The 25090-nt window shown below is 37.5% G+C and overlaps 1 protein-coding gene across 4 annotated transcripts in view; it reads left to right on the top strand.

Annotated features, from left to right (window-relative positions):
• Positions 1-25090, top strand: part of LOC106059824 (synaptotagmin-15-like) — a 289123-nt gene that overhangs the window by 244385 nt on the left and 19648 nt on the right. For all 4 annotated transcript variants that reach the window (XM_056019263.1, XM_056019265.1, XM_056019266.1 and 1 more), the window contains 2 exons: positions 17098-17191; positions 21861-22031. In XM_056019263.1, the coding sequence (XP_055875238.1) occupies positions 17098-17191; positions 21861-22031 (265 nt within the window). The remainder of the gene's footprint in view (positions 1-17097; positions 17192-21860; positions 22032-25090) is intronic.

Here is a 25090-nt window from a genome sequence, read left to right as displayed (position 1 = left end):
CTCGGAGATCTAGAGATCTAGAGTCTTCTTATTGTGAATCTTGGCTTTTTCAAAAGGACCTCATTCAGCAATCGTAATTAAACACATTTAGCTACGTCATAATATTGATAAAACAATGAAAAATACGTACCACGTGACTGCCACTATGGATTACATAATTTATATAGAAGATATATAGAATCACGTGGCTAAATGTTGTTTGTTTACGATTGGTGAATGAGGTCCATTACAATGAAAAGGGGAGGGGTAGTTATTACAATGTATTCAATAGTTTGCGAATATGTATTTGTGTGTGTGCAAATTTATGTGGTTGTAGGAACTGAGAAACTATTTTTAGAGAATGGGAATTACCTATTCTCTGTGACATTTTATGTCTCGAGGGATAGTTCTATCCCTTTGCAACTTCTTGTGTGACTAAAGATGCCAATTCTTGATACACAGCTGTGGTCGCAGGTTGGGCATATGTAATCACCAGGTGCCGTTGCATTTTCACCCTTCTTTCTGCTTCTGTTGTGTATGACATCTGCAATCCGTGACCCTTCCTTTATGCACTCTCTCCATGTGGATCCTTCCAGTGCTACTTTTTCCCAGCTGCTAGTGTCGATTTTGAAGAGCTTCATGTCGCGTTTGCATACATCCATATACCGTAAAAGTGGGCGACCAGCGGCTCTCCTGCCTACTATTAGATCGCCATACAGAATGTCTTGTGGAAGTCGACCTACTGGCATTCTACGAACGTGGCCAAGCCAGCCAAGGCGTCTGCTGCTGATAACAGAGCGGATGTCCTGGCACCCTGCTCTTCGTAGCACTTCCTCATTGGTTATCTTATCTTGCCACCTTATTTTAAAGATCCGCCTTAGGTGGAGACATTCAGCTTTTTTCCTGCCATGAGTAGATTGACCAAGTTTCACTTCCGTATAGCAAAGTGCTCATCACATAGGTCAGGTAGACTAAGCCTTTAGTATTGTAAGTCAGCAATATGTTGTCCCACACTCTTTTCTGCAACCGTGACATGGTGCCCATTGCTTTGGCTATCCCGTTGTTTATGTTAATGAGTTACGTATAGTTTATTTTAAAACCGAGCGTGTGTTCCTTAAACAGAAAGCGGAAGTCTAGTGCAAGAGGAAACACTTCTAGAGACTTAAATGGAAATTGCAAGTGACAGGAATGAGTTCCGAGAATATTAACCAAATAGACTCATGCTAGTTTAACCCATTAGTTACAGGCTATATATTCTTTGTTTTGCTATTGGCCTCGCCCATTTTATTTTTTTACTTTTAACTATATAATATACAATATAATGATATAAAGTTAAACTCTCGCCCATACAATCCTTTGGCCAGTTTATTCTAGTATCTATTACGTTGAACTGGAGCAGCCCGTAAATTCTAGAACCTCTTCCCCCCCTTTACCTTTCCACCCCAACGTTTGTTTTCCCTTTATCATCTAGAGCTAGTAGTGTAGAATTCAAACTATATCTGTAGTCCATAAAAACTACATCTATAGTCCATAAGCTGGAGCAAATTGGAAATACTAACTTTCTATTATGTCGTTTTTCAAAAAACTATTTGGTCAAAATTGCTAATAAAGAATTTTGGTAAATCTAACCGCAGCAGTTTCGATGGTGAAAGGTGCTTAGTAGTCCTAGGTACAAGGAAAATAATAACAGGTTACATTGTCGTAATTTTTCGTCCACGGCATGAGGGAGAATTAGGGATAAGTGAATGAATCAGTCAGTCAGGGCCTACTGTCTGTAGATATTTCTGAATATCAAGTCAGTATATTTTTTAGAATGACATCAAGTTCAACTTTATTAGAGATAATTCATGCCCTACAGTGGGGATTGGATGAGCTGGATGTTGTTTTTATCGACATCACAACAAATAAGCAACAATAAATAAATATCTTGAGATGAATTTAATAAAAAGAATCATTGTCAACCGTGAATATTGTCAATACAAGTTCTTCAGCTTCCCTTGTTTTCTGGAACTAATGAACCCACTCCTCTGCAGATCTGCGGCTCTTTCATAACTATCCAGAATGATTATTGTTAACAAGACAAGGTTTCTGTTACGTTCCTTTCTAGAATGAGACTCTTTAAACAGTACATTAACACTAAAACAACAACGTCATCGCTTAGAACTCATTTTAATTCTCATGAACACTAGAACACTATTTCGTTTCTATTTTCTCCATTTTCTTTTCTCCTCTCCGTTCAACACGCATTCGCACCATTTCACATTTACATTAACATGCGCACGTAACACCCCCCCTGTTTAACAAGTTCGATGTACATCGAACGTCCCAAATATAAATTGTCACATATCTTATCAGCCTATTCCAAGTTAAAACTACTTTAAATTCTCTGTAACATAGAGAACCATAATGTACTACAAAACAAAATCATACACAATGACATATTAATACCAATACAATTCTAACATTAGATTTAACATATAGCATTTATATTCACCCATTGTGACAGTAACAATCACAATACTAATTGTTATTATGAACAATTGACACATATATATATCTATGCATATCTCTATGTAATCATGCAGATTTCGTTAATACCACTCCCCGCCTATAATTCAATTTAAATCTATATCTGTTCACTAATCATTGTTGTGTATACTCCCAATTGGACAATCCTCTGTGGAATATCTACTACACTCCGTGCCAGAATTTACAATTGTAAACAATAAAATAGATTAATTCTTAACAGCATGTAAGTAATCATTATATACCCTACACAATCTCACCAACCTAAGTACATCGTGATAATGTATCTGCCACAACATTTTCTTTCCCTGGTATTGTCTTGATCTCAAATTTATAGTCCATCAGTTGTAATGCCCACCTAGCAATTCTATTATTACCACATTTATTTAAATTAATAAATGCCAACGGAGCATGATCAGTCCATAATTGAAATTTAGCCCCCATCAGATAAAAACTTAGCTTTGTTATGCACCACACAATTGCCAGCCCCTCTTTTTCAATAGTTGCATAGTTTAACTCTGCAAGGGTTAGTTTCCTGCTTACATAAAAAACAGGGTGTGCAATTCCACTATACTCTTGCATCAAACAGCCCCCTATAGCTATGGATGAAGCATCCGTTGCCAAAATAAATTCTCTAGTACTATCGGGCAATTTTAATATTGGGTTTTCAGAAAACACCCTGTTAATCTTGTCTAGCGATCTTTGACATTGTTCAGACCAGACTATAATGTTAGATTTCCCTTTCTTGGTAAGATTTGTAAGAGGTTCAATCATTTCTGCAAATTTTGGAACAAATTTTCTATAAAAATTGCATAGACCTAAAAGGCTTCTAATTTGTTTTTTTGTTTTTGGTACACTAATATCCATTATTTTTGCAACTGTTTCTTCCAGTGGTGTAATTGATTCATTTTTTATCTTGTATCCCAAAAAAGGAATTTCACTAAGTCCAATTTTTATTTTTGTTGGTTTCAATGTCAAATTGTTTCCCTTGATAATAGCAAATATCTCTCTTAGACTCTGTAAGTGTTCGTTCCAGTCCTCACTGAAGATGCAGATATCATCTAAATAGCAAATAGTGTCTCTTCTGTGGCCCAGTATCTTTGCCATCATCCTGTTAAAAGTGGCTGGGGCATTTACTAAGCCAAAACTCATCACATTCCACTGATAGACTCCGAATGGTGTCTTAAATGCGGATAGTGGTTTAGCCTCTTCCTTTAGAGGTACTTGCCAGTATCCTCTAGAAAGGTCCAACGTGGTGAAAATTTTCGCTTTTTTCAATTTAGTAAACATTTCCTCTGCCTGTGGCATTGGGAATGGGTCAAATTCTGTAACTTTATTTAGTTGGCGGTAATCTACACACAGTCTAATGTTACCACATTTTTTTTTTAACCAGTACAACTGGTGCAGCACATGACGAATTAGATGGTTCTATCACTCCCAATTGAAGTAGTTCATCTATTTCTTTCTGTAATGCTTCTCTGTGATGCAATGGTACAGCATATTGAGGTAGTTTATTTGGAACTCTGCCTGTTAATTTGATATCATGTTCTATGATATTCGTTTTTCCTGGTAAATCTGTAAAAATATTCTTAAAATCTTCTAATAATGTTGTTACTTCCTTAGCTCTGTCTGACGAAATTCCCTTCACTTCCACATCTTTCCATGTTTGACTGGCATCGGTTGAAATTGTTTCTATGTGTCCCAATCTTTCTTCTGTCTCAATGTCTACACTCACGGATGTACCCATGACCAATGGGTCTTCTTTACTGCTTTTTTCACTTTTTTGTTTCGACCTAAATTCTTTTAGCATATCCACATGAAATATTTTCAGCCTTGAATCAATATTAATTTCATAATCCACATCACTAATTTTCCTTGTTACCTTATAAGGACCCAACCATTTCGTGAATAGTACATTCTCTTTATCCTTTAGTAATACCAAAACATCTTGACCTACTTCTAGTTTGGTCAATTTCCTGTGTTCATTCACCCTAGACTGTGTTAGTTCATTTTTATCAAGCACATGTTTGCTCGCTTCCTCACAAGCCTTTATTACTTTATTTCTAGTTTCTGTCACTATATCGTAACTTTCTTTATTTCCAACATGTTCTTGTGGGAGTATTAGTTCTTTTAGGATTGCCATTGGGCCTCTTGGATTTCCTCCATAAATCATCTGAAATGGCGAATACCCCGTGGTTTCGTTACGGCTCTCTCTGTATGCGAAAAGGATTGAGGGTAATGCCACATCCTATTCTTTGGGATTGTCATCTGCTACTTTCGACAACGCCTTCTTTAACGTACAGTTAAAACGTTCACAAATACCGCTGCTCTGCGGGTGGTACGGGGCTGTAAACCGTTGCCGAATTCCAAACATTTTCAAAAATGTTGTCGTTAGTTGGCAGTGGAACTGTGTGCCCCTATCTGACAGTACCTCTTCAGGAAATCCAAACCGTGTAAATAATGTATATAACGCTTGAACTATATCACTGGCTTCAATTCTTTTTAGTGGGATCGCTTCTGGCCATCTTGAGCAAACGTCTATTACAGTTAGAATATATCGATGACCCCTATTTGATATCACCGGCATGGGTCCAATCAAATCAATCGCAATCTTCCTAAATGGCCTTTCTGGTATATCTACCTTTTGTAATGGAGCTCTGATTTTTTTAGTGCCTTTCATTTGACAAACTTTGCACGACAACACATAATTTTTGATGTCTTTGCTAATAGATGGCCAATAAAAGTCCCTAAATATTCTTTGTTTTGTTTTGTGAATTCCCATGTGGCCTGCATATGCTTCATCATGCCCATTCTTCAATATAACATTTCTAAATTCAGCTGGTACAACAACCTGTATAATTTTTCTTCTTTGTGACTCAATTTCTCTTACCAAAATTCCTCTTTCTATATAAAATCTTCCTCCTCTACCTCCTTTCTGGGCCAACTGACGCATCTCTGGGTCATTTTTTTGTTCTGTAATAAACCTTTCCTTGTTGAATACTACATCATTAAGTTCTAATGTTTCTGAGTTTCCTATTAATCCTTCTTTTTTTTTTTTCTTATCTGGTAACTGAAATAATTTTTCCAGATCTCCTGCATCCAGGTCCTTACATTTGGATCGAGTAATACTCATTCCGAAACACTTCTTCCAATTTCCCATATCCTTTTCATTGCAATTCTTTATACCTGGAATATTTCCGATAATCAAATCAATATGAGCATGGTCTATTACACATGCATCCACAATTCCAGTAAAATATGGTGTATCAATTTTAATTCTAGCAACTGGTAATTGTACAGTCTTCCCATCAAACATCACACAATTCCTGGTTTTGCCGGTATATTCTTGTTCTTCTACTAATTTCTTATTAACACCCACAATTGTACTGCCTGAATCTCGTATCGTCCTTGCTATTTTGTTTCCCACGAAAGTCTCAAAATACTCAAGGCTTCCTGCACATGTTAACATTGAAAGGCTTTGATCTCTTCTATCTCTCACTCCGCCGTATCTTCCCTGTACATTTCTTTGGTATCGCCCTCGGTTACTATAAAAATGTCCTTGTCTACTACCCATTTGGTTCCTTCCTTGTCCTCTAAATCTATTTTGTTCATCATATCTAAATCGTCTTCCATTGTTGATGTAGTTGTCTCGTGTATCTCTTGTTCTGTTAAATGCAACTATTTCTTCTATGTCACTGCCTCTGGATAGTTTCTTATCGGGATGTGCCACTTTATAAGCCCTTATCAGTCTCACTATGTCTTCTATGGCTTTTGGTTTCCTCTCCAACAAAAATATTTTTAATTCCTCCTGACACTCATAAATTGCTTTGTCTATCATTAGAAATGTCTTTAAACCGTCAAAGGTCTTTTCTATTTTAGCGGTTTCAGTCCAATTTTCAAAACTACTGGTCATTCTGTCCAGGAATGTCTGTGGGTCATCATTTGTTTCTATCGCACAGTTAACAAATTGTTCACGGTAGTACGCCTCTGTTTTTCCGTACGTTCGTAGTAATTGTTCTTTCACCACGCTATAGCTGCTCTGGTTCATGCATATCTTCGATGGAACCTCTGCTACGAATGACTTCGATAATAAGAATGACCATTTGTCTTCGGGGTATTCCAGTTCCCTCATTTCAATTTCAAATTTCTTCAAAAAAATGTCTATGTCCATTTTAGCTTCTTCGAATATTGCACCTTTATACTTTGCTAGTTTGTTCCCTGTAGTTTCCCCTTTTCTTTTATCACTCTCTTTTTCTTGGGTTGTTTTTAACTTTTTCTCGGCCGTCTCTTTTTCGAACGCCAATCTCTCTCTTTCAATGGCAACTAATTCGTTTTTCTTTTCCCTTTCAATGGCTATCTTTTCTCTTTCTCTTTTGTCTTCCTTGTCTAATCTTTCCTTTTCTTTTTCTCTTTCTCTTTTGTCCTCCATGTCTAATCTCTCCTTTTCTTTTTCTCTTTCCATTGCTAATCTCTCCTTTTCTTTTTCTCTTTCCATTGCTAATCTCTCCCTCTCCATCAACCTTTCTTGTACGTATTTTCTTAGTTCTGCCCCTTCAAGCTCTAACAACCTTCCCTCTTCTTTCAACGCTGCTACCTCAGCCTTGTCCGCCATTTTCTATTACTATTAATCGAATTGAATAGTATCCTATCGCTAGATCTAGACTATATAATATGATATCTCTACTATCTGTTGACAGGAGATCAACTGTGTATAAAGGACTACGTAGGTTTTACCTTTACGTTGGGCGCCACTTGTTACGTTCCTTTCTAGAATGAGACTCTTTAAACAGTACATTAACACTAAAACAACAACGTCATCGCTTAGAACTCATTTTAATTCTCATGAACACTAGAACACTATTTCGTTTCTATTTTCTCCATTTCCTTTTCTCCTCTCCGTTCAACACGCATTCGCACCATTTCACATTTACATTAACATGCGCACGTAACAGTTTCAAACTGGCGATGCTGGGGTTAGCAGTACCTCGTTTTACTGAATAGCCACCAAAGATTATTACTTTAAGTATTTACTGTTTCAGAAGGGCGGAAACAAAGTCACATTTTATATTGAAAGTCATTATGAAATCAACAAACTGGTGTGGGGATAGTCATGGGAAACTGGTGTGGGGATAGTCATGGGAAACTGTTGTGGGGATAGTCATTGGAAACTGGTGTGTGGTTAGCCATTGGAAACTGGTGTGTGGTTAGCCATTGGAAACTGGTGTGTGGATAGTCATTGGAAACTTAGTATGACTAAGCAAGACTTGAAGACCACATTGAATCATAATGACGTAACCTCACTGTGTTATGGACTGATTGTGTGTGTGTGTTAGGTGATATAGAAAGGGAGTATTTATTATTAGTTGAAGAAAGAGAGAAAGCTAATATATATATTATTACGAAGCATTTTTCTCTCGCTCTTGATTCCGAATCTGTAGCATTATAGGATGTCTGCTCTGATTGGCTGTAAGTCATACATGCAAACTTATAACATTTAAAAAACCAAAAAAATCTCTGTTTATGTACTAACAATCTATCTTATGCCTGGTGCTTCTACATACGTCTGTTTATGTACTAACAATCTATCTTATGCCTGGTGCTTCTACAGACGTCTGTTTATGTACTAACAATCTATCTTATGCCTGGTGCTTCTACAGACGTCTGTTTATGTACTAACAATCTATCTTATGCCTGGTGCTTCTACAGACCTCTGTTTATGTACTAACAATCTATCTTATGCCTGGTGCTTCTACAGACCTCTGTTTATGTACTAACAATCTATCTTATGCCTGGTGCTTCTACAGACCTCTGTTTATGTACTAACAATCTATCTTATGCCTGGTGCTTCTACATACGTCTGTTTATGTACTAACAATCTATCTTATGCCTGGTGCTTCTACAGACGTCTGTTTATGTACTAACAATCTATCTTATGCCTGGTGCTTCTACAGACGTCTGTTTATGTACTAACAATCTATCTTATGCCTGGTGCTTCTACAGACGTCTGTTTATGTACTAACAATCTATCTTATGCCTGGTGCTTCTATAGACCTCTGTTTATGTACTAACAATCTATCTTATGCCTGGTGCTTCTACAGACCTCTGTTTATGTACTAACAATCTATCTTATGCCTGGTGCTTCTAGAAACGTCTGTTTATGTACTAACAATCTATCTTATGCCTGGTGCTTCTACATACGTCTGTTTATGTACTAACAATCTATCTTATGCCTGGTGCTTCTACAGACGTCTGTTTATGTACTAACAATCTATCTTATGCCTGGTGCTTCTACAGACGTCTGTTTATGTACTAACAATCTATCTTATGCCTGGTGCTTCTACAGACCTCTGTTTATGTACTAACAATCTATCTTATGCCTGGTGCTTCTACAGACCTCTGTTTATGTACTAACAATCTATCTTATGCCTGGTGCTTCTACAGACCTCTGTTTATGTACTAACAATTTATCTTATGCCTGGTGCTTCTACAGACCTCTGTTTATGTACTAACAATCTATCTTATGCCTGGTGCTTCTACATACCTCTGTTTATGTACTAACAATCTATCTTATGCCTGGTGCTTCTACAGACGTCTGTTTATGTACTAACAATCTATCTTATGCCTGGTGCTTCTACAGACGTCTGTTTATGTACTAACAATCTATCTTATGCCTGGTGCTTCTACAGACGTCTGTTTATGTACTAACAATCTATCTTATGCCTGGTGCTTCTATAGACCTCTGTTTATGTACTAACAATCTATCTTATGCCTGGTGCTTCTACAGACCTCTGTTTATGTACTAACAATCTATCTTATGCCTGGTGCTTCTACAAACGTCTGTTTATGTACTAACAATCTATCTTATGCCTGGTGCTTCTACAGACCTCTGTTTATGTACTAACAATCTATCTTATGCCTGGTGCTTCTACAGACCTCTGTTTATGTACTAACAATCTATCTTATGCCTGGTGCTTCTACAGACCTCTGTTTATGTACTAACAATCTATCTTATGCCTGGTGCTTCTACAGACCTCTGTTTATGTACTAACAATCTATCTTATGCCTGGTGCTTCTACAGACCTCTGTTTATGTACTAACAATCTATCTTATGCCTGGTGCTTCTACAAACGTCTGTTGTCTCTTTCTTGTTAGGTTTAAAAACAAAAACTGAATGTTTTCTTACAGGATTTTGTTTTTCTTTATACCAACTTATTCCCAAATCTCGTTATCACTGACATCCCGCCTTACGGGATGAGAACTATATAATTAGAGAGAGAGAGAGAGAGAGAAACCAGGGGCATCAAAGTACAATTTAACAACGTGACCCTCACAGTCTTTTACCATTCCTCTTTTCAGCTTGCAATTTCGTCATCGGAAAATTAAAGATCTTAAGCAAAAAAAAAAAAAAAAAAGAAATCTGGGTGGACACGGTTCTCGAAAAAGGCTCTAACTATTTTCTTAGAAATTTAACAGTTTATGTATATCTTTGGGAAAAGAAATATGTTTTACAATAAAAATACTAAAGACGCCTTCGTTTTAATTGCAAGAGTTCGATAGTGTCGATGGCTCTTAAAACATGTGCACGTTTTGTTTATCTGCACTTCTCGTCGTTCTGAGCCTCCACTGATACGATGGCGTCTTAACGAGTTGACCTCTAGCCCTGGTTTGTAGGCCGTTTGGTTTTACTATCACCAGAAGTACAACTGGCACAAGGTCAACCTGGATGGACAGAACCCTCTCTGGTGGTCTCGGCTAAGTGAGTTTTAGTTACACGAGCCGACTGATTGAATCGATAGTCTCACGACACCGTCCACTCGACCATTTCTTTTTTGTTATGTATGTCTTTAGTGAAGGTTGGAGGCTGCCCAAACCTTCTCCCTTCCCAAGCCGTTCCAAGCCCTGGGCGCAATTCACTTTTACTGCGACATTTGATTGCTGGCTGGAATTTTTTTTTATACCTATATAGTTATAGCCTCTAGTTATAGTGCCCTCGTTTTTTTTTATCCTTAGACCACGCAGACGTGACCTAGAACTAGGACAGTGCACTCTAAATTGCTTAGGCTTATGGGAAGGTAAACATTCCTGTGACATTTGTTTTGAGAATCGATACCAAAGCGATTACTTTTGTGTCAATATTGGCCTCATTAATTAAATTTCTAGAAGTATAATTAATATGATGACGTCATAGCTTGAATTATCTATTTCATTGATGGTCTCTGCTCAGTAACTTAGCTGTGTCCTAGTTTTTAAGAACAATCAATGCTAAGTAAAATATAAATAAAAACTCCCCTTACGATCTTAAAGGGCAGATGATGTAATGGCCATCTGTTTTCGTGAAGCCACTGTTAACGAGGGCGTCATGTGGCCAGCTCAACGACCTCCCTGCTAATGTCAGGCACCCATTAGAGCTGAAATTAAAAATCCTAAGCCTTCACCAGGATTCCAACCCGGGACCTCGATTCGGAAGCCAAGCGCCTTACCGCTCAGCCACCGCGCGTCCACAAAGTGCGTGTGTAAAATTGTATGGACGCCCCTGAGTGCACTAAACTCTGACCTAATCCTAACCCAAACACTATTGTCATCTGTCCTTACACGGTTCTTAAAGGGGTACTTTTAATAGTATACAACATAGAGACATGATTACACATAGACGTAACAATGAATCATAAAATAAAACACTCACACAAACCTCTACTCACCTATCTCTTAGTCTGTTAAACCGTTAGGGCACCACATATGATCAGTCGACAGTCATTCTCTATTCCTCTCATTATTTCGCCTAGAGTAGAATCTCTTTCGGTGACAGGCCCGTCCACTGTTTAATGTGTTATGTCGCTGTGTGCCTCTTCCTCTTTTTCCTGTACTGTTCCCTGAAGGAAGGTCTTTGCGAGCCCTGAGGACCTTGTGATATGGTCATTAAGTTTTAATTTGCGTTTATTGACAATGTCAGCAAGTCCTCGTTAGGCCCAATGATCACTGTCATCCTGTTCCAGATCTCCTCATTTGATTTGCGGTCTTTAAATGACAAAACAGTTCACAATAGCACATTACACACGCACACACAATCTGACCTGGACACCAAGACATTTTGACACACAAGACAGATCAGACTATGAAAATCAATAAAGTATTGGAACTATATTACTTGGTTATAATTCGCCCTATTTTTATTAAATGAAAGCTAACAAAAAATGCCGTTTTTTTAATCGCTCGTAAGATTGGCGTTTTCCATACTGAATGACAACCCAAAATGACAATTTTGTCTATTTTTCAGAAGATTTGTATGAGTTTCCAGGATATTTTAATAATTTCATCAAATTTCTAGGAACTCCTGGGAAATAATAAGTTATAGATTAGTGGTTTCATTTAATAATTTACACCTAGAATTAGCGTGGAGCCTATGAAACTGCAGGCCCAATGAGGCCGCATAGGTTGCAGTGACCTAAGGCCGGCACTGACCCCATGATTGTCATTTCATGAGTCCCGAGAGCAACCCGACCATAAATCCGTCATCCACCAGCCGTTACATACAAATTGATTCATAAGAATAAAAAATAACTGTTTTGTTTGTGTATGATTTGATGTTGTTTTTATTAATTATAAAAAAAAAAAATAATCCTTCTGACAAAAGAGAAAATAAAATAGAAAACAACATTTCTAAGTAAATGAAACAAACCAACACAATTCGTATCTTTCTGAAGTACATTCCTACTTTTTGAACTTATGGAAACCAACCAGAAGTCGAAAAAAAAACATCTAAAAACTTGGATTTAAAAAGAAATAAAACAAAAGACATTTAGAAACTCGTGGATCGTCATACAAAGACCTTTCTCTATGTTGTTTGTTTTTTTCTTAAGCTCAGAGCTTATTTTCTTTTCATTCGCTATCTATCCAAGGTTTCATTTTTATGTGGCTTTTGTCCAGACAGGAAGATGCCACGATAATGTCTTTCTTAATTCCGGACGATGGCGACGCTATTGTACACATTGAGAGCTTCAGGTTGCGTTTTCTTTGTTCAGAACTCGGATTTATTGGCGATTGTGTGTGTATGTGTGTGTGTGTGTGTACATCTTGAATATATGTCTGAATGTATCGATGTCATGTGTAAATAAAACGCTGAAGCAACAATAGTCTCATGAACTTTTTAAAGTTTCAAGACATCTGTATTCCAATGTTCACGCAAATGACGTAGACCGCTTTAATATTGATATACAATTCCTTCATGCATCATTTAACATTTAACAAATAAAGCGGTGTCGGGCATAGTGATTGAAAATGTAAAGTTCCCCATTCAGAGCTTGAGATCTGATGTTAAGGGCAGATGATGTTAAGGTAATCTGTTTCTATAGCCCACGGTTAACAAGCAGGGTGCCATGTGGCTAGCACAACGACCAACCGCCTTTACTTTTCCCAACTTAACTCAGGTACCCAAGAGAGTTGGGTTGACTCAGGGACGCCCTAAGAAACCCGAAATTAAAAATCCCAGTCTCCACCTAGATTTGAACACTGGACCCTGGTTTGGAAGCCAACCGCTAAACCAACGTGCTCCCGGACGCCACATCTATATTTTACTAACAGTACTACAATTCAAAAAGTCAAATCATACATTTTAAAACGTAGGAAACGTTCTCTTAATGAAAAATAAAAACATACTTTAAAAACTAAAATAAAAACAACAAAATAACATTTAAAAGCTGAAGAAAGAATAGCCTACTCATGCTAATGGGCACACAATTCTGCCCACTTACTTTCCTACCACTGTAACATTATGAATTGTTTGACTTTCTATGTCTATCATCTCTTGTAAAATTAGAAACAACTTGAATACAACTTTGATTACAGAATAAAGCGTCGTAACTTGAATCGAAATAAATCAATGTAGTAGACAGTAGTACTAATATAATGTATCCTGAACCAAATCGAACTCACTACAAAAACACGTCTTTACACTCTGGCATTCTGTGGTGGTCTCTCCTACCAAAGACGACAATGCCGCCTATATTGCAACCTTCTTACTACATAGCCACCTACCAATAGATAACATCTTTCAACCGTCACCATAGAAACACACACACACTCCATAACAGCGAGTTAAGCTCCCCATCTGAAAGGTGTGTGTGGGGGGGTCTAGTTTAAATCCAGACTTTGCTTCAGTTGAGAGCAGTATGTTAGTTAATTTTTCTTTACTGGTGTGTGTGTGGGGGTCTAGTTTAAATCCAGACTTTGCTTCAGTTGAGAGCAGTATGTTAGTTTATTTTACTTTACTGGTGTGTGTGTGGGGGGGGGGTCTAGTTTAAATCCAGACTTTGATTCAGTTGAGAGCAGTATGTTAGTTAATTTTACTTTACTGGTGTGTGTGGGGGGGGGGTCTAGTTTAAATCCAGACTTTGCTTCAGTTGAGAGCAGTATGTTAGTTAATTTTACTTTACTGGTGTGTGTGTGTGGGGGGGGTCTAGTTTAAATCCAGACTTTGCTTCAGTTGAGAGCAGTATGTTAGTTAATTTTACTTTACTGGTGTGTGTGTGTGTGGGGGGGTCTAGTTTAAATCCAGACTTTGCTTCAGTTGAGAGCAGTATGTTAGTTAATTTTACTTTACTGGTGTGTGTGTGGGGGGGTCTAGTTTAAATCCAGACTTTGCTTCAGTTGAGAGCAGTATGTTAGTTAATTTTACTTTACTGGTGTGTGTGGGGGGGTCTAGTTTAAATCCAGACTTTGCTTCAGTTGAGAGCAGTATGTTAGTTAATTTTACTTTACTGGTGTGTGTGTGTGGGGGGGGTCTAGTTTAAATCCAGACTTTGCTTCAGTTGAGAGCAGTATGTTAGTTAATTTTTCTTTACTGGTGTGTGTGGGGGGGTCTAGTTTAAATCCAGACTTTGCTTCAGTTGAGAGCAGTATGTTAGTTAATTTTTCTTTACTGATTCATTTGCTGTCATCGGCAACGATTAGTTGTGCAGAGTTTCAAAATCGTCTGAGAATGGGAAGTAGGAGAAAAAAGTATGAAAGAATCTACCCAGACAGACAGACAGACAGATGGAGTGAGTTAATATAAGCTTGGTAAAACTAGCCTTAGCTGTCTATTTATCACAGTTTGAAAAATGTGTTTCTGTTTTACGTCAAACGTCTTCCTTCTGGACGAGCTTTGTGTGATTTATGGAATCCATATTTTTTGTTTGCTATTTATCTCCACTAATTACCTTGACATTGTTATGTCATTAGCAACGACACGATTGCTTCCCTTGAAGCTAACAAACAAAAAACTACAAGAAAACTAAAACGTCAAGTGGTTGAGAATGTTATAGGACAAGAGTTTCCAACATGTGATGTGTTAGAAACATATAATTGAACTTAGGAATGTGTCTCCCCAAGTCTCCTCTCCATTTTTAGAATACACTCCGCAAAGAAATACATCCTTTAACTATCCGTTTTTTTGTTACTGACGAACCAAAGATCCAGTAAAGCAATCTATACTTAAATTATCAGTCTATACAGTGGCCTAATCATAATGTATAGGGTTTATACAGTGTCCGAATCTTTTAATGTGTAGAGTTTTTTTAAAACAGTGTCCGAATCTTTTTTGTGTAGCGTTATTTTTTTTTTATAATGTGTTTGAATCTTATAATGTATTGCGTATTTATTTTAAGAAAAGAGACTGGACATTAAGCTAATCGAGGTGTACATGATGGTCATTAGTCCTTGGGCTGGCTACTTTACCCTTTACCTTTACCTTATTAGTCTGCTGGACCGTTGGGGCACCACCCAAGATTCGTCGACCGTCCTTCTTCATTCCTCTCTGTCCTTAGCCTTAGTTAAAGCCTCATTCAATGGCATGTCCATCCATTCTTTTATGTTGTCTTCCCATCGCTTTCTCTGTTTGCCTCTTCTTCTTATTCCTGGTACTGATCCCTGAAAGAAGGTCTTAGCGAGCCCCAAAGATCGTGTGATATGGCCATAGATTTTTAGCTTTTTTTTTATGATAGTTAGCAGGTCATCATGGGGTCCAATGGCTGCAGTAACCCTGTCTCTAATCTCTTGGTTTCTGCTGCAGTCTTTGAATGTGATGCCTAGGATCCTTCTGTAGCATCTCAATTCCATTGCTAGGATCATCCTCTCTAGCTCTGCAGTCACCGTCCAAGACTCACAAGCATATAAAAATGTGACCATGACCAGAGAGCGCATCAGTCTGATTTTTGGTGCCGAGGGCTAAGCCTTTGTCTTTCCATATTATTTTAGGTTTTGAAAGGACTGCTGTGGACTGTGGGCTACTTCACATCCTATTTAAAAAAAAACAACAACAACAATTAAACACTATTCGATGTAAGCTTGGACTGATCAGAAAATGTTTTAATAAAACATGTAGAGACAAATGAGCGTATTTCCATTGAGATCAACTGACCAAACCGTGGGCCAAAGACTAAAACAAGTGTATTTCCATTGAGATCAACAGACCAAACCGTGAGCCAAAGACTAAAACAAGTGTATTTCCATTGAGATCAACTGAACAAACCGTGGGCCAAAGACTAAAACAAGTGTATTTCCATTGAGATCAACTGACCAAACCGTGGGCCAAAGACTAAAACAAGTGTATTTCCATTGAGATCAACTGACCAAACCGTGGGCCAAAGACTAAAACAAGTGTATTTCCATTGAGATCAACTGAACAAACCGTGGGCCAAAGACTAAAACAAGTGTATTTCCATTGAGATCAACTGACCAAACCGTGGGCCAAAGACTAAAACAAGTGTATTTCCATTGAGATCAACTGACCAAACCGTGGGCCAAAGACTAAAACAAACGAGTCCAACTTCAAATTGAGGCTTGTTATTATTAGTTCTACGAAAAGCTGAGCTGGTTTGGTCATATTGTAAGACCTCATTGTCAAAAGTCATCCTTCAAGAGAGGAAGCACAAAGAAGGGGTCGTCCGATGGAAAGGTACTGGACAGTGAAAAAGAACGGACAGCTGCTGACCAAGAAAAATGGAGGGATTTGGTTACACAAACTGTCACAACACCCCTACGACTAAAGTCAAGGGACAAATGATGAGATAGTTTGAAACTGTGCGTTTATCTAATTAAGATCAAAAGTATAATTGATTACGATGTATGTCTAACTTTAGAACTACTTACTTAAAAGTCTCTATGAAATGTTACTGCTCTGAAATTGAAAAAAAAAAGATGCTCAGATATTTTTTTTCAGTCAGTCCTCTGGGAATGAAATGATAGTATGTATCACATCTAGTTCAAATCTATAAACGTAAATGGTAGTTTTTACTTAGTTCTTTTTGTTTTGTTCCTATTAGATCACAGTGTCATATTTCTAAGTTGTAAGCTTATTGCTTGGTCTTTCAATTGAAATCTCTCCAGAGAGTTGAAGCCAGACATACTTTTTAAAGTACAATATTACATCAAACTTATTCAACATTCACTAAACTTCTAGGAAAGTCAGTCTTTATTTTATAGCAGGGTTTAAAACTGATGTCTTCCCTGGTTTCTAAGTTGACTGGTCCACATAGTCCTCATTTTAGTTCGCCAATAAACTCTTGAAATCTACTTGGTTTATTGAGTATTACCAACTCTGCTGTCTTTTATTTCCAGACTTTATTTAATGCCTGATGAACGTAGATACCTTCAATCTAAAATGAGGAAAAAAACTTGCCACCCAAAGTTTGAAGAGACTTATGTATTTCAGGTGAGTCTTGGCCGTCTGCTGCTGCTGTTCATCTTGTCACTGTTCATCTTGTCACTGTTCATCTTGTCACTGTTCATCTTGTCACTGTTCATCTTGTCACTGTTCATCTTGTCACTGTTCATCTGTCACTGCTTAGTGCTTATATCCTTCTTTTTTTTATATTTTGGACGAAGAGAGAAAGAAAAGCAAAAAAAAAAAAAGTCCTTTTGTATTCATTACAAATTAAACCTTTATTGTTACAATTATCTAGAGATATATCTCAATGAAAATATGCACCATTTATTTCAATATAACACCAGGGTCGCTATATGCGGATGCTCCATGCGGCACTTCCACTAAATGTTACTTAAATAACTTGCCTTGTGGAGGACGAGTAAAAATGTTGAAACCCAAACCTAAAGAGAAGAACTGCTAGTCGTTGGCCGTCAAATTGACAATGCATTTGTACATTAGGTACACGTTTTTAAAATAAATGTTTTGTTTCACTATTATTAAGGCAGTTCGCCGACCGAGGAACACGATCGCGCTGTAGGCGCACGCTATTCTTGCCTGGGTTATCTCCAATAAAGGTCCTATGGAACTTTTGGATCTTTCGCAAATAAAATGACAAATGCGTTGAGTAAATAAAGCAAAGGCTGTAATTGAGTGTTTGGAAAAACATTAAATTCCATAAGACAAAAAAAAAATTATCGATTTCAACAGAGGATATGAAAAGTATGACAGGTGCAAAATGTTCGGTTTGCCGATATTAAAAATAAAACTATTATTATTTAGCAAACACAATGTGCGTTCTTCGTGAAGACATTGACCTAGAGGATGGTAGTGGTGGGTTAGATTATCTCCCTTGTGGCTAAATCTCTTTTCCATCGCCAATTTAAAAGGTATTTCTAACTGAGGTAGAGAGAGAGAGAGAGAGAGACAGAGAGAGAGAGAGAGAGAGAGACAGAGAGAGAGAGAGACAGAGAGACAGAGAGAGACAGAGAGAGAGAGAGAGAGAGACAGAGACAGAGAGAGAGAGAGAGAGAGAGACAGAGAGAGACAGACAGACAGAGAGAGAGACAGAGAGAGAGAGAGACAGAGAGAGAGAGAGATAGAGACAGAGAGAGAGAGAGACAGAGAGAGAGAGAGAGAGACAGAGAGAGAGAGAGACAGAGAGAGAGACAGAGAGAGAGACAGAGAGAGAGAGAGACAGAGAGAGACAGAGAGAGAGAGAGAGACAGAGAGAGAGAGATAGAGACAGAGAGAGAGACAGAGAGAGACAGACAGACAGAGAGAGAGACAGAGAGAGAGAGAGACAGAGAGAGAGAGAGAGAGAGACAGAGAGAGAGAGAGAGAGACAGACAGACAGAGAGAGAGACAGAGAGACAGAGAGGGAGAGAGAGAGAGAGACAGAGAGAGAGAGAGAGCAGATGTAGACGTCGCAAGAAAATCTTAAGTCGACCACCAGCAGACAATGGCCTGCTCTTTTGTGGCAAAATATGTAGGTCGTAGCTTGGGCTGTGTAGCCACGGAAAATACTACATTTCTCATTGATCTTCGGACTCCAAGACAAGCCTTACAATATGAATCTATGTGAATTTGTGTCTGATTAGTTACTTGTATCCCCTATGTTAGTATAGAATGAATAAACTTTTATGTTTTTTATGTAGACAGCCATCAAGTATTAAAACAAATTATTATAAGTTCATCGTGTTTTATTAATGGTCCCCGAAACGGAAAAGCTGCTATTAGTTTTGTGTGGTCTGTCTGTATATCCGTCCGTCCCGTTTAGATTGCAAAAACTAAAAAAGATTGAAAATATATTCTAGATCTTTTAAAGCTCTTGTGCGACCTCTAAATTTTGATTTTTTTTTAAAGCGAACCGTTTTTAAAGGTACTATCACAGTGTTGTTTGATAAATCTACATTTTTTTTTTAAAAGTCATTCACTATTCACAGTTAAAAGGTTAAACTATACTGACAGGATTAATCTTTATATTTTATAGACATTAATGCAATTTTTGTCCCTAAAAACATGTTAGAAAAATATTACTTTGACTAAATGAAGAATAACTACTGACTTACATTTATGTATAAAGTGTTTGCTTTGGTTTTAAAAGAAAACGAATGTATTTAGTGTGCATGTATTTAAAACTACTATAAATAAACATTGTTTCACATTAATCTCTTGATGAATATCGATAATTCAAAACCAAAATAAATTCATTAATTAATGTCTGTCTCTATCCGGTCAGCTTAGAGGCATGCTTTCTGTCACCCCACAATCATTGTCTTGGCCAGAGGAACACTGGAACATTCTAAACATTGGAGAAATGACTGGCATGGTTTCAACGTGTTTACATGATGACCAAATAATAATTGGGAACTGTTGGTGTTGCGGAATGAAATAGTGAGGAGAGAGAAAGAGGGGGGGGGATGGAGAAAGAGACAGAGTGAGAATCAGAGAGAGAGAGACAGAGAGAGACAGAGAGTCCGAGAGACAGAGAGAGACAGAGAGAGACAGAGAGTCCGAGAGACAGAGAGAGACAGAGAGTCCGAGAGACAGAGAGAAAGGGAGTGGACAAAAAGAATAAGAATAAGGGAGATCAGGGAGATCAGGACTCAAGGAGTCGCTGAGGTTATACTTTTAATTTACTCCTATTGTGTAGGTAATAAAATTGAATTGTTTGCATTTTGCGAGTTGAGCCCCACCTGTTTTAAATGTCCATGGTATAGCTAGGGTTGTCTAGATCTTCAACATAGACTAAGCTGCAACATGCAGTACACAGTATTACTCCATAGATTATAAAAACCGGACCCAAGATATATATATGCTATATAGTTTCAACACTGGCAGGCAGCCCTATTGATATATGTGTTCATGCAATGGGAATTCGATAAAGAAAAAGTTCTGCAGACGACATCAAAAGAAACAACGACAATCGAACAGATTGGAGTATAATTCAATATGTCTGCCGTGGTCCGTGAACATGACGTCATCGGGACATTGTCAAGATTTATGGCATGTCCACATCATCAAGACGTCCTATTCATTTGCTTTTATTTCCCAAGCTGCCTTGCAACGGTAGGAAATGACGTATTTCTCTGTCTTCCGGAAGTCGTCGACCTACGAGAAGGATCTTTAGAACTGAATCTAGCTGGAAGAAATCGTTGAAACAAGATTGTTGTTGTTTCATAAGTAAATCAGAGTTCAGTTCTTTGAAAACATGCACAGTGCAATGGTAATGAAAGGTACAGGGAAAAACATACACAATATTGTTCTAGAATAAAGAGGGAAAGATAGAGATAGATAGAGAGAGAGGGGGGGGAGAGAAAGGGGGGGAGAGAAAGAGAGAGAGAAAGGGAGAGAGAGAGAGGGAGAGAAGAAGCAGAAGACATTTAAAAAAGGGAAGGGGGGAAAGAGAAATAAACGTAATCAGAAACGAAATACAGATTGAAGGACAAATAGATATATAGAGAGAGTTAAAGAGAGAGAGAGAGTTAGAGAGAGAGAGTTAGAGAGATAGTTAGAGAGAGCGAGAGAGTTAGAGAGAGAGAGAGTTAGAGAGAGAGAGAGTTAGAGAGAGAGAGAGAGAGTTAGAGAGAGAGAGAGAAGATTAAGAAGAGAAAGGGAAAAAATAAAAGACAAAGTAAGATGAAATAAAGACGAAAAAGACAAAAGTAAATGAAAGATCGGGGGGGGGGGGGAGATAGAAAATGTTATAAAAAGAGTAGAAAGAGAAGCGAGGGAGAAAGAGAGAAATTCGGAAAGAGATTTAAAAAAATAACAAAAAAAGATAGAAAAGGATGTACAAAAAAAGAGAGTGAAAAGAAGAGATAAACTGCATGTGTGTAAGAAAGAGAGAGAAAGAAAGAAAAAAAGAGAGAAAGAGAGAGAGAGAGAGAGAAAGAGAGAGAAAGAGCAAAAGAAACAGAAGAGAAAAAAGACACACAGAGAGAAAGAAAACAAAATGCAGAGATTTGTTGAAGTCGTTATTAAGAGTTACGTTGTTGTTGTTTTAAAATCAAGACTAAGGCTCTCCCAAGATAAGGACACCATGAAATGGTCGAAAACATAGAGAGGAAAATAGAGAGAGAGATTGGGAGACAGAAATAACGAGAGAGAGAGAGAGAGATTAAGAGATAGAGATTGGGAGATATATATTGGGAGATAAAGATACAGAAAGAGATTAAGAGACAGAGAGAGATTAAGAGATAGATAGATAGATAGATAGATAGATAGAGAGATAGAGAGATAGAGAGAGAGAGATTTGGAGATAGAGTATGAGAAAGAGATTGAGAGGTAGAGAGAGAGAGGTAGAGAGAGAGAGAGAGAGAGAGAGTTCCATTGTGTTGTACTAAATACATTTAAGTCAGGAGATGTCTGTCTGTGCAAGGTGTACACGGCTTTCTTAAACCTAATCCCATCTTGTTTGCATTTTCGCTGCTACTTTCTAGACCACATGTAATGACTTCATATTTCTTGTTTCACCATCGCAGATCATCTTGTTGTAGCGATAGTGCCGGTTTTAAAAACACTAGACAACCGGCTTTAGACATTCAGATCTAAAACAAACCATAATGTTACTATTTGTCCCCTCCCTCCCCTACATACCTCATCTCCTCCTTCTAATGTGTTCCTCCTCCCCCTTTCTCCCTTTCCTTCCTCATTCTTTCCCTTCCTTCCACAGGTCTCCCATCGTGCCCTTGAAGAACGTGTCCTTAAGCTGACGGTCCTGGACGTGGACAGACACAAGCGTCATCAAGTGATTGGACACGCGCTCTACCCGCTGCGGGAACACGACTGCGAGAACAACGTCCGGCTGGTCATCTGGCGTGATTTAGAGAGGGAAGTGTCAGAGGTAGGTCACCTTGGGGCTACTAGAGAAGAGGGCGAGAGCTGGAGATGTCCGAAGTATTTGTTTACATTCTGTAACTAAGTAATGAAAGGCGAGATCAAAAATAACTCTGACACAATGTTATTAACAGCACTGAGGTCCAGCTATCTGACCACTAGTCGTTGTAATAACCTTGTAGTCTATAACAAATGTTTACATGATATAAATCAGTGAATTTTAAGGATAAAAATTGCGTTTTGATTTCCCAACGTCACTGTTCCATACAGCAAGAGAGGAAGTTATTCTATAACCTGAGTCGAACTTTGACCTCTCCAGCCATGTCTTCAACTTTTAATTTCCGTGTTACGGAGTGTGTGTGTGTTTCTATGGAGACGTTGAGAAGAGGTTAGCGAATGGTTGTGAATGATGCAAGATAAATGGGATTGTCGTCAGCGGTCCTAGGACAGACGATTGTTGATTGCCAGACTGAAAAGAAGTGTTTTTGTCATGACTAAGATTTTGTTCAGAATATCAGTTTCTATTATTACTAAAGTTTACTACGTTTCATTTGTTTCTTCATCTTAAGTTAAAATCTATATTGTAATAAATGTTAAATTTAAATATTGTCCCCCAAGAAAGTTATTCAAGTTATTTCCTAGTTTACACGTTCAGATATAATAAGCAGCGGTTTAGATGTCTACCAGCAGTTTGTTGATACAAAGCAAGGACAGTCCACAACACTCTGAATGTATTCCTGTTATTTGCGTCCTCACGAGCTCACACTGCGCTTGTGTGGACAATAAAAGTTTCTGAATACAGCGCTTACATTGAGATAGCTTTCATCTAGCCGCCTAGCGTGACATTGTGTATATTTATTCTAGACATTGTGTATATTTCTTCTAGCGTGACATAGTGTATATTTCTTCTAGAGTGAAATAGTGTATATTTCTTCTAGCGTGACATAGTGTATATTTTTTCTAGAGTGACAGTGTATATTTCTTCTAGCGTGACATAGTGTATATTTCTTCTAGAGTGAAATAGTGTATATTTCTTCTAGCGTGACATAGTGTATATTTTTTCTAGAGTGAAATAGTGTATATTTCTTCTAGCGTGACATAGTGTATATTTTTTCTAGAGTGACTGTATATTTCTTCTAGCGTGATATTGTGTTTCTTCTAGCGTGACATTGTGTATATTTCTTCTAGCGTGATACAGTGTATATTTCTTCTCACGTGACATTGCGCATATTTTTTCATAGCTTGACATTGTGTATATTTCTGTTTCCACACCATTCTAGATCGAGCAGCACCTGCGACAGTATTGAGTATTTGTTAACATCTTTGAGTTGCAGAACGTCAGTTGTTCATTGCGTATTGCAATAGTTCATCACTGTCAGGTCTTAAGATTTAATTTACTAAGTATTAAAGGTATTCAAAGTAATATTAATTGCAAGGTGCGTGTGTGTTATAAGTAATTTATAATGTATTATTACTTTTATAAGTTCCAAGGTTCATCCTAACAGTCACACCATACACACCCAGTTGTACATAAACTAATAAACGATGTGTATGATGATTTATAATTTAACTATAAATGTAATCCAATGAGATGTATACAATAAAATGACATATGACTAATGGTAATGATAAATGAATAAAAGTACATATAGCATGACATGGTTCAATTAACTTAAATTTTTTTTTATAGAAATAGTATTGACCTCATCAATGTTCCATTTCAAGACAAAAATTCTGTAATCAGGTGCAGTGTACTTCATATACAAATGTTGAGGGTAACACAAGTATCTTCTAGCCAAGACGAATGTTCAACAACAATGAAGATAACTAGAGTTCAGGGTAGCACCGGAACTCACAACGTCACAATGTAACACCAAGACTGAATGTAGAAAAACTTGAAATCTGAAATCTGAACTCTGGAACCTCAGACGAAAAACCCTATAGAAAGACAAATAACAGATTCTTGTAATCCTCTAATCTTCTAATCTAATTACAAAATACGAATACGACCGAATCCATATTAAAATAACTTTACAATGTGAAATAAAACTCACCCTTAACAGTGGTCAAAATAATCCCTCAAGAATATATACCAAGACCAACGCTAAGGCTATCCAGTACCGAAGACACAAGGAGAATTCAAGAACTCCAAACATACAGCTTGGCTCTACAGCGCAAGATGGCGTCAATGTACCAAACGATCAAAAAGAAAAATTTGACGTCATTTGAAAAATTACGACGAAGCGACAAGGGGAGAACACTAATACAGCACAATAAAATAAAATAGCTCAAATGACGTCATCACCTATTGATGAAAGCGGCGCTATTACAGAGTGAAAATTTTTACTATACAACTAAATAGATAGTTGCGATAATCACACATAGCAATTGTTTGTCACACATAACAACTGTTCATGTGATCGTTAAGTCTTTTTCTGCAGACTGGAGACACATGTTCTCACAAGTTAAGGTGACATTTGTTGTTACAAAGTCAACCATATTTAGTTTGGCTCGCTTTTCATTCAGGTGTGATGCTTATGGCTATCTTTTCATACTTACAGACCTATGTATAAAATCTTTATTATCTGTAATATTATCTGCAGGGATTCATCTAATGTAATCTTATCCCATGACATAATCGTCACTGTGAGTGAGTCCTTGACACATTTTTTTTAATGTCACATGATACATCACGTGCATCCTGGAACATCGATTTTCAGGGTCGAGAAAGACTTTTTCTTTTAGCCTCATTTACAAGTGAACTAGTTGCAGAGATCAAACATTTCCACGTAGATATTTACATTCAAGTGTAGACGAGGCTTCTAAAAGAAGGGAGAGAAATCAAGAATACTTCTAAATAAATCACTTTTATAGGAACGTATCGCACTTCGGCTTAAAACAAAATTTGTATGATTGTTAAAAAAATGTTTGTTAAAAAATGTTTGTTAAAAAATGTTTGTTAAAAAATGTTTGTTAAATGTTTTCCATGTTTCGGCTGTTCCTTCAGAGTTGAAGATAGTTTACTTCCTAGTCCAAGCCTCCAGCAGGACGACCGGTGGTGGCAGC

Source organism: Biomphalaria glabrata, chromosome 2, assembly GCF_947242115.1.
Source record: "Biomphalaria glabrata chromosome 2, xgBioGlab47.1, whole genome shotgun sequence".
Lineage (NCBI taxonomy): Eukaryota > Metazoa > Mollusca > Gastropoda > Planorbidae > Biomphalaria > Biomphalaria glabrata.
This window is presented reverse-complemented; position numbering and strand designations above follow the sequence as displayed.